The sequence below is a fragment of the Electrona antarctica genome, assembly GCF_951216825.1.
Source record: "Electrona antarctica genome assembly, chromosome: 21".
Classification (NCBI taxonomy): domain Eukaryota; kingdom Metazoa; phylum Chordata; class Actinopteri; order Myctophiformes; family Myctophidae; genus Electrona; species Electrona antarctica.
In genome coordinates, this window is record NC_136802.1 from 1,597,751 (window position 1) to 1,609,729 (window position 11,979).

Genomic DNA, 11,979 nt, shown 5'->3' on the forward strand with positions numbered 1-11,979 from the left:
ATTAACAGCAGCAGCAGTGATAAAAGGGCTTACAAGCTCCCATATTCCCCCTAAAACTAATTATTCACTCACTAAAAGTCCATCTGTTTTTCCCTCATCATCGCCTCGCTTAAACATCTAGTAATTAATTTGTTGTAAATGCTCTTTTGTACACGCATCTCATCATCATGGTGATGTGTGATCTGGAACATCTCATCATCATGGTGATGTGTGATCTGGAACATCTCATCATCATGGTGATGTGTGATCTGGAACATCTCATCATCATAGTGATGTGTGATCTGGAACATCTCATCATCATAGTGATGTGTGATCTGGAACATCTCCACTTGACATTTTCATACTTTGTACAAAATACATCTTGGATTTCGTCTCCTTTTGGGGCAGAAACCTCACCTCACCAAACCCGTTACTTTTCAGGACTCAAATGTATTGTGTGTGTGTGTGTGTGTGTGTGTGTGTGTGTGTGTGTGTGTGTGTGTGTGTGTGTGTGTGTGTGTGTGTGTGTGTGTGTGTGTGTGTGTGTGTGTGTGTGTGTGTGTGTGTCTGCATACAGGGTCCTCCCCGCCCCCAAATCTGTACAAATCTCTGTCCCCTATAGGCCTACCACTGTAAATTGAATGTCAAAAAACAGACATCAGAAAAATAAAAAATAAAAGTTTGCATATATTTTTTTTTTTACAAAAAGAAAATGTAAAAGACACATTGTGTTATAACTCTTTTTTCTTTTCCTTTGAATCACTCTGAAACTTTCCAGAATGCCTTTTCTTTAAAAAATAAGATTTATTTTCTTTTGTTATATTAACGCGCACAAAAATAATGCTCTGTGTCTTCCCCCCTCCTTTCTTTGTATTCATTTATATACATTTTGTTTTCGTTTTTTCTTCGTTATCAAAATAGCTGAAAGCTTCTCTGCTGAGACGGTGAATTCCTTTCGGTTGGTCGACTCTCTGACTGAGAGAGTCAGAGAAGTCACAAGATGTCCTGTGGTGACGTTAAAGATGTTGTGATGGCGACGTTAAAGACCCGGTGATGTCCTTTTTGTTTGTTTCCTTTTGGTCATCCATGTTGGAGTCCACCCCGACAGAACAAGGCTCTTTGGTTCAATATGCATCATCATGACGTCGCCACATCACCACCACTTCCACCTGCAACACAGGAGCAGGTGTGAGTGAAGCCTTAGGCCTGACTCACACCTTCACAACAGATTGATGTATAGCTGATGCATGAGACTTGTTTACTGATGCAAGCTCGCAATGCATTTCCAATGGGAGTCACATGGTTTGACACAACATTTGTGTTGTATGAGGGGGTGGGGGGCAGTCGAAACACAGCCGAAAGCCGTACAACACAAATGTTGTGTCAAACCATGTGACTTCCATTGGAAATGCATTGTTGAAAGATGTAAACAAATCCTTTGTTTACATCTAGCATGCATCAATGTTGTATGCTAGATCTAAAGGTGTGAGTGAGGCCTTAGGATTCTTGTTTTATGCTGAGGAAGGACTCTGGGCCGAAACGTCCACACTGTTGTTGTTTGCTGCCGCGGGGGAACAAAATAAAACAAGAATCCTATAGGATACAACATGAGTGCTACTACAGTACCTTAGCTTCACTTGGTTTTCTGGTACGAGTAGTTCTACTACAGTACCTTAGCTTCACTTGGGGGCGACTCACACGGTCGCAACAGATTGATGTATGCTTGTTGTATGAATGTTGTAAGTGTCATGGCCGCCCCAATGCATTTCCAATGGAAGTCACATGGTTTGACACAACATTTTGGACTACAAGCTGTTGTGAGGGGCGCAGTCGAAACACAGCCGTAAGCCATACAACAGCTTGTAGTCCAAAATGTTGTATCAAACCACGTGACTTCCATTGGAAATGCATTGGGGCGGCCATGACACTTACAACATTCATACAACAAGCATGCATCAATGTTTTAAAGGTGTGAGTGAGGCCTTGGGTAGTTGTACTACAGTACCTTAGCTTCACTTGCTGTGCTGGTACGAGTAGTTCTTCTACAGTACCTTAGCTTCTTCACTTGGGCCTCACTCAGACCTTTACTGCATTGCTGTATGCTTGTTGGATGAATGTTGTGTAGTGTCATGGCCGCCCAATGCATTTCCAATGGGAGTCACATGGTTTGACACAACATTTGTGTTGTATGAGGGGGAGGGGCGCAGTCGAAACACAGCCGAAAGCCATACAACAGCTTGTAGTCCAAAATGTGGACTACAAACCATGTGACTTCCATTGGAAATGCATTGGGGCGGCCATGACACTACACAACATTCATCCAACAAGCATACAGCAATGCAGTAAAGGTCTGAGTGAGGCCTTGGTGTGCTGGTACGAGTAGTTCTACTACAGTACCTTAGCTTCACTTGGGGTGCTGGTACGAGTAGTTCTACTACAGTACCTTAGCTTCACTTGGGGTGCTGGTACGAGTAGTTCTACTACAGTACCTTAGCTTCACTTGGGGTGCTGGTACGAGTAGTTCTACTACAGTAGGCCTACCTTAGCTTCACTTGGTGTGCTGGTACGAGTAGTTCTACTACAGTACCTTAGCTTCACTTGGGGTCCTGGTACGAGTAGTTCTTCTACAGTACCTTAGCTTCACTTGCTGTGCTGGTACGAGTAGTTAGCGTGTTCTGCGATGTTCTCCATAGAAAGCTGCTGCTGTTGACCGCCGTTCTCCTGGAAAGAAATGAACGACTGAATAACGTCACAACAACAAAGCGTCCAACCTTGATAACACCAAAGAAAAAATACAACCGGAGCCCGAAGCAATGCGATGCTTCGACCTTGCAGCCTTTTTCAACTACAGTATGTCACATAGGGGAGAACGGGGTAAGATGAGCCAGCGGGTAAGTTGAACCACCCCCTTTATCTAGAAAACTAGAAAACTGTGTTGCCATTTGACCTTAAATCTAGTAAGCATCCATCATTTACACCTGGCTGTGAAGTTGGGAAGCACATGGGGAAAGTAGAAAACATTCTTGTAAAAATGACTGTTATACAAAGCAAAATGTACCTAGGTCTAAAATGTAATATCATATACGTTGATGATTTGCCAATGGATAGAACCATGTGAATCATTTAGCAAATAAATTGTCTGAAGTATTATTCTAGTCATTGTTTTCTAAAATGGAGGCTGGGGGTAAAATTAACCGATGTCCGGGGGTAAATTTAGTCAATGGGAATCACTATTCATATTGTTAAGTCTTTGCTACTCAAATTATACTGAATGACCTTTAATTTGCATGTACATACTCATTTAAGAGAAGTTTGCAATATTGTATTAACAATATTGCAAATATAAGGTTCTGAATAACAAACTTTATTTAATTGTCTTAATATTGTTTAAATAATAAATAAGACTATTTGCAAAAGGGAAAACTGTTATTATATTATTATCGATAAGTGAATACATTATCTGTTCAAGTTTAAGCTTTTAACATTCAAATATCATGTGGTTCAACATACCCCTCGACTTGGATCAACTTACCCCTTACCTGGGGCAAATTGAGCCACATTACCACTTTTTTTAAGAAGGTCATATTTTCATGGCCCTTTGTCATAGATGCTTACTCATCATTTCAATTAATAGAAGACATCCTGCAATTTGGGTAGATCATTAGATTTTACTGCCATCTCATTTTGCCTTGCTTCCAGGACAACTTAAGCAAAAAGTGGTTCATCTTACCCCGTTCTCCCTACTGTACTTGGAAAAAGACTGCAAGGTTCAAACAACATAAATCCAGTTGCGACCCCGTCTTGTGTTTCATTGTTCTGTGTTTAAAGTTTGGCACCAAAGTTTGACAACTTTGATAATACATTTTATTAGGAGTGTAACGATATAATAACTGCATCGAAAAATCCATTTCAATTTCAATAATCGAAGTATATCAAAATGTAGCTCTGGTCCATAGCTCTAATGCGTTTCATTTAGAGCTATGTTACTCTAAACCTCCGCCGCTCGCATGAATGCAGACCAGCCTCTCGTCTTTAGCGTAAATAAAAATAACGTTTTTGCTACTCACCAAAACAAAGGCGGGTTGTGTCATTAGAAAGCCTACTTTCCTTAGTGGGAGCACTCTGAGCCCCCCACTACACGTATAAACGGTACTTTTTGGCCAAAAGGGGATTTTGTTTCCACCGGGGAAAAAAATACTTTTAGTTACTCCACTGCGCCTTCTACCGATATTGCCCAGAGAATTGCCTCATAGAGAATATTTTTCCTCCGTTGAAAAAAAAAACCCTTTCTGGCCAAAAAGTACCGTTGTGGTGGGGGGTTTAGAGTACGTCCACTAAGGAAAGGAGGCTTTCTAATGACACAACCCACCTTTGTTTTGGTGAGTAGCAAAAACGTTCTTTTTATTTACGCTAAAGACGAGAGGCTGGTCTGCATTCATGCGAGCGGCGGAAATTGAGAGTAACATAGCTCTAAATGAAACGCATTAGAGCTATGGACCAGAGCTAATCAAAATGTATGGATATCGTATATCGTTACAGCCCTAATAATGATGATGGCTGTAGCTGTAGCTCAGAGGGGCCTGCACTTTTTTGACTTGAGAGCTACTTTAAAAATGACCAGCAAAACGAGATCTATCCGCCAAAAAAATGATCCCATTGCTGAATAAAGTTAAAACATTTACCTGAAGGGGCTTTGGAATTAGCCTGGGTAGCAGAATGAAATGTTGTCCAGCAGGGGGAGTGGGTTTACCCAGGCTACTTTGGAATAGCGGTGCTGGCGTTACATATAAGACAAACACACCCGGAAGGATATAGAGGGGGAATTGGTAGTGTTGTTTGTGCGCAACACTCTTGAAAACAAAGTATTTCATTGTGGGTTTGAGCTGACAGGGCCTATTTTCTTTTTATAATTTTTATCCCATGATTTTGTAACCCATTTTTCACCCCTGTGTCAATTATCTAATGTGATCCTGGGCTCTACACACCCTCCACCAACCTAGTCCCCATATATGGGGGACATGGGGAGAGCAACGGACTTCAACTCATGCTTCCTTCATGCCTGCATTGTCCAAGTCGCAAGTTTCCCTGGTTGGACGTAGCGCGTGGAAGGAACACGTTATGCCAACCAGTTGACAGGACCTATTTGATGTCAATCAATGAAGTCACCTTAAGTGGCAGATGCCTTTCGTTTTTTTTTTTTTAAATGTATATATTGGTCTGAGCCATGTCCTGTGATCTACCTGCACACCCTTTGTGATCTACTGGTAGATCGCAATCTATCTTTTGGGCACCTCTGCTGTAGCTGCTCACTCACCTCCACAGAGCCGCTGGACTGAGGCACTGGTGTGAACTGCTGGATGTACGTCCCTGGCATAGTAGTGTTGGCAGTCATGTACTGTAGAGACAATACAGATCTATTATAGTACTGTAGAGACAATACAGATCTATTATAGTACTGTAGAGACAATACAGATCTAATATAGTAGGCTACTGTAGAGACAATACAGATCTAATATAGTACTGTAGAGACAATACAGATCTAATATAGTACTGTACAGGAGACAATACAGATCTAATATAGTACTGTAGAGACAATACAGATCTAATATAGTACTGTAGAGACAATACAGATCTAATATAGTACTGTAGAGACAATACAGATCTAATATAGTACTGTAGAGACAATACAGATCTAATATAGTACTGTAGAGACAATACAGATCTAATATAGTACTGTAGAGACAATACAGATCTAATATAGTACTGTAGAGACAATACAGATCTAATATAGTACTGTAGAGACAATACAGATCTAATATAGTACTGTAGAGACAATACAGATCTAATATAGTACTGTAGAGACAATACAGATCTAATATAGTACTGTAGAGACAATACAGATCTAATATAGTACTGTAGAGACAATACAGATCTAATATAGTACTGTAGAGACAATACAGATCTAATATAGTACTGTATAGACAATACAGATCTAATATAGTACTGTAGAGACAATACAGATCTAATATAGTACTGTAGAGACAATACAGATCTAATATAGTACTGTAGAGACAATACAGATCTAATATAGTACTGTATAGACAATACAGATCTAATATAGTACTGTACAGGAGACAATACAGATCTAATATAGTACTGTACAGGAGACTACAGATCTAATATAGTACTGTACAGGAGACTACAGATCTAATATAGTACTGTACAGGAGACTATACAGATCTAATATAGTACTGTAGAGACAATACACATCTAATATAGTACTGTACAGGAGACTACAGATCTAATATAGTACTGTAGAGACAATACAGATCTAATATAGTACTGTACAGGAGACTACAGATCTAATATAGTACTGTACAGGAGACTATACAGATCTAATATAGTACTGTAGAGACAATACAGATCTAATATAGTACTGTAGAGACAATACAGATCTAATATAGTACTGTAGAGACAATACAGATCTAATATAGTACTGTAGAGACAATACAGATCTAATATAGTACTGTAGAGACAATACAGATCTAATATAGTACTGTACAGGAGACAATACAGATCTAATATAGTACTGTAGAGACAATACAGATCTAATATAGTACTGTAGAGACAATACAGATCTAATATAGTACTGTAGAGACAATACAGATCTAATATAGTACTGTAGAGACAATACAGATCTAATATAGTACTGTAGAGACAATACAGATCTAATATAGTACTGTACAGGAGACAATACAGATCTAATATAGTACTGTACAGGAGACAATACAGATCTATTATAGTACTGTACAGGAGACAATACAGATCTAATATAGTACTGTAGAGACAATACAGATCTAATATAGTACTGTACAGGAGACAATACAGATCTAATATAGTACTGTAGAGACAATACAGATCTAATATAGTACTGTAGAGACAATACAGATCTAATATAGTACTGTAGAGACAATACAGATCTAATATAGTACTGTAGAGACAATACAGATCTAATATAGTACTGTAGAGACAATACAGATCTATTATAGTACTGTATAGACAATACAGATCTAATATAGTACTGTAGAGACAATACAGATCTAATATAGTACTGTAGAGACAATACAGATCTAATATAGTACTGTAGAGACAATACAGATCTATTATAGTACTGTACAGGAGACAATACAGATCTAATATAGTACTGTAGAGACAATACAGATCTAATATAGTACTGTAGAGACAATACAGATCTAATATAGTACTGTAGAGACAATACAGATCTAATATAGTACTGTAGAGACAATACAGATCTATTATAGTACTGTACAGGAGACAATACAGATCTAATATAGTACTGTAGAGACAATACAGATCTAATATAGTACTGTAGAGACGATACAGATCTAATATAGTACTGTAGAGACAATACAGATCTAATATAGTACTGTAGAGACAATACAGATCTAATATAGTACTGTAGAGACAATACAGATCTATTATAGTACTGTAGAGACAATACAGATCTATTATAGTACTGTAGAGACAATACAGATCTAATATAGTACTGTAGAGACAATACAGATCTAATATAGTACTGTACAGGAGACAATACAGATCTAATATAGTACTGTAGAGACAATACAGATCTAATATAGTACTGTAGAGACAATACACATCTAATATAGTACTGTAGAGACAATACAGATCTATTATAGTACAGTAGAGACAATACAGATCTAATATAGTACTGTAGAGACAATACAGATCTAATATAGTACTGTACAGGAGACAATACAGATCTAATATAGTACTGTAGAGACAATACAGATCTAATATAGTACTGTAGAGACAATACAGATCTAATATAGTACTGTAGAGACAATACAGATCTAATATAGTACTGTACAGGAGACAATACAGATCTAATATAGTACTGTAGAGACAATACAGATCTAATATAGTACTGTACAGGAGACAATACAGATCTAATATAGTACTGTAGAGACAATACAGATCTAATATAGTACTGTACAGGAGACAATACAGATCTAATATAGTACTGTAGAGACAATACAGATCTAATATAGTACTGTAGAGACAATACAGATCTAATATAGTACTGTACAGGAGACAATACAGATCTAATATAGTACTGTAGAGACAATACAGATCTAATATAGTACTGTAGAGACAATACAGATCTAATATAGTACTGTAGAGACAATACAGATCTAATATAGTACTGTAGAGACAATACAGATCTAATATAGTACTGTAGAGACAATACAGATCTAATATAGTACTGTAGAGACAATACAGATCTAATATAGTACTGTAGAGACAATACAGATCTAATATAGTACTGTAGAGACAATACAGATCTATTATAGTACTGTAGAGACAATACAGATCTATTATAGTACTGTAGAGACAATACAGATCTAATATAGTACTGTAGAGACAATACAGATCTAATATAGTACTGTAGAGACAATACAGATCTAATATAGTACTGTAGAGACAATACAGATCTATTATAGTACTGTAGAGACGATACAGATCTAATATAGTACTGTAGAGACAATACAGATCTAATATAGTACTGTAGAGACAATACAGATCTAATATAGTACTGTAGAGACAATACAGATCTAATATAGTACTGTAGAGACAATACAGATCTAATATAGTACTGTAGAGACAATACAGATCTAATATAGTACTGTAGAGACAATACAGATCTAATATAGTACTGTAGAGACAATACAGATCTAATATAGTACTGTAGAGACAATACAGATCTAATATAGTACTGTAGAGACAATACAGATCTAATATAGTACTGTAGAGACAATACAGATCTAATATAGTACTGTAGAGACAATACAGATCTATTATAGTACTGTAGAGACAATACAGATCTATTATAGTACTGTAGAGACAATACAGATCTAATATAGTACTGTAGAGACAATACAGATCTAATATAGTACTGTAGAGACAATACAGATCTATTATAGTACTGTAGAGACAATACAGATCTATTATAGTACTGTAGAGGAGACAATACAGATCTAATATAGTACTGTACAGGAGACAATACAGATCTATTATAGTACTGTAGAGACAATACAGATCTATTATAGTACTGTAGAGACAATACAGATCTAATATAGTACTGTACAGGAGACAATACAGATCTAATATAGTACTGTACAGGAGACAATACAGATCTATTATAGTACTGTAGAGACAATACAGATCTAATATAGTACTGTAGAGACAATACAGATCTAATATAGTACTGTAGAGACAATACAGATCTATTATAGTACTGTAGAGACAATACAGATCTATTATAGTACTGTAGAGACAATACAGATCTATTATAGTACTGTAGAGACAATACAGATCTAATATAGTACTGTAGAGACAATACAGATCTAATATAGTACTGTAGAGACAATACAGATCTAATATAGTACTGTACAGGAGACAATACAGATCTATTATAGTACTGTAGAGACAATACAGATCTAATATAGTACTGTAGAGACAATACAGATCTAATATAGTACTGTAGAGACAATACAGATCTATTATAGTACTGTAGAGACAATACAGATCTAATATAGTACTGTAGAGACAATACAGATCTAATATAGTACTGTAGAGACAATACAGATCTAATATAGTACTGTAGAGACGATACAGATCTATTATAGTACTGTAGAGACAATACAGATCTAATATAGTACTGTAGAGACAATACAGATCTAATATAGTACTGTAGAGACAATACAGATCTAATATAGTACTGTAGAGACAATACAGATCTAATATAGTACTGTAGAGACAATACAGATCTAATATAGTACTGTAGAGACAATACAGATCTAATATAGTACTGTAGAGACAATACAGATCTAATATAGTACTGTAGAGACAATACAGATCTAATATAGTACTGTAGAGACAATACAGATCTAATATAGTACTGTAGAGACAATACAGATCTAATATAGTACTGTAGAGACAATACAGATCTATTATAGTACTGTAGAGACAATACAGATCTAATATAGTACTGTAGAGACAATACAGATCTATTATAGTACTGTAGAGACAATACAGATCTAATATAGTACTGTAGAGACAATACAGATCTAATATAGTACTGTACAGGAGACAATACAGATCTATTATAGTACTGTAGAGACAATACAGATCTAATATAGTACTGTACAGGAGACAATACAGATCTAATATAGTACTGTAGAGACAATACAGATCTATTATAGTACTGTAGAGACAATACAGATCTAATATAGTACTGTAGAGACAATACAGATCTAATATAGTACTGTAGAGACAATACAGATCTAATATAGTACTGTAGAGACAATACAGATCTAATATAGTACTGTACAGGAGACAATACAGATCTAATATAGTACTGTAGAGACAATACAGATCTATTATAGTACAGTAGAGACAATACAGATCTAATATAGTACTGTAGAGACAATACAGATCTAATATAGTACTGTAGAGACAATACAGATCTAATTCACAGTTTTACTGCCTAACCCGCGTTTCCCAGCATTTAATCCATGTTGTAGCCAAGCGTAACAACACGCCAAGCGTAACAACACGCCAAGCGTAACAACACGCTAAACCCAACATTTGTTTAACCCCTTTTGGTGTTAGCATTATGTTATGCTTTAGCTATTGAAAAATAGCAGATCTACAAGCTCATAGCGCGCCACCGAGTGGCGCGCTACGAGCTTGTAGGTCTGCTTTTTTTGAAAAAACGGAAGAACGACTGACATGGAAACATAGCTTTTTCAGAAAACTGTCAGGATGTAGAAGACATTTTTAGAATCTGATCTCAGGTCAAAATGGGTTAATGTGTTTAATTTGCCGTTGTTTGATGCTGCCTATAAATAATTGTCGCGGTCATGGTGACGAGGCGGACGCGTTATGATGACGTAACCGGGAATCAAACATCTTCCGGCTTGAGAGGGCTTCTGCAGGCGCTGTGATACTTCTGCAGGCGCTGTGATACTTCTGCAGGCGCTGTGATACTTCTGCAGGCGCTGTGATCCTTCTGCAGGCGCTGTGATCCTTCTGCAGGCGCTGTGATCCTTCTGCAGGCGCTGTGATACTTCTGCAGGCGCTGTGATACTTCTGCAGGCGCTGTGATCCTTCTGCAGGCGCTGTGATACTTCTACAGGTGCTGTGATACTTCTACAGGTGCTGTGATCCTTCTGCAGGCGCTGTGATCCTTCTGCAGGCGCTGTGATACTTCCTCAGGCGCTGTGATACTTCCTCAGGCGCTGTGATACTTCTGCAGGCACTGTGATCCTTCTGCAGGCACTGTGATCCTTCTGCAGGCGCTGTGATACTTCCTCAGGCGCTGTGATACTTCCTCAGGCGCTGTGATACTTCTGCAGGCGCTGTGATCCTTCTGCAGGCACTGTGATACTTCTGCAGGCACTGTGATACTTCCTCAGGCGCTGTGATACTTCCTCAGGCACTGTGATACTTCTGCAGGCGCTGTGATACTTCCTCAGGCGCTGTGATACTTCCTCAGGCGCTGTGATACTTCCTCAGGCGCTGTGATACTTCCTCAGGCGCTGTGATACTTCCTCAGGCGCTGTGATACTTCCTCAGGCGCTGTGATACTTCCTCAGGCACTGTGATACTTCTGCAGGCGCTGTGATCCTTCTGCAGGCACTGTGATACTTCTACAGGCGCTGTGATCCTTCTGCAGGCGCTGTGATACTTCTGCAGGCACTGTGATACTTCCTCAGGCGCTGTGATCCTTCCTCAGGCGCTGAGATCCTTCTACAGGCACTGTGATACTTCTGCAGGCGCTGTGATCCTTCTACAGGCACTGTGATCCTTCTGCAGGCGCTGTGATCCTTCTGCAGGCGCTGTGATCCTTCTGCAGGCGCTGTGATCCTTCTACAGGCACTGTGATCCTTCTGCAGG

The 11,979-nt window shown here is 38.1% G+C and overlaps 1 protein-coding gene across 1 annotated transcript in view; it reads right to left on the reverse strand.

The window, feature by feature from the left end:
• Window positions 1-1,078: 1,078 nt before the first annotated feature.
• Window positions 1,079-11,979, reverse strand: part of LOC306913788 (RNA-binding motif, single-stranded-interacting protein 2-like) — a gene marked incomplete at its 5' end in the record, with an annotated part of 23,821 nt that continues 12,920 nt past the window's right edge. The window contains 3 exons of the mRNA XM_079490600.1: window positions 1,079-1,148; window positions 2,613-2,700; window positions 5,294-5,374. Coding sequence (XP_079346726.1) covers window positions 2,620-2,700; window positions 5,294-5,374 — 162 coding nt within the window. The 3' untranslated portion in view covers window positions 1,079-1,148; window positions 2,613-2,619. The remainder of the gene's footprint in view (window positions 1,149-2,612; window positions 2,701-5,293; window positions 5,375-11,979) is intronic.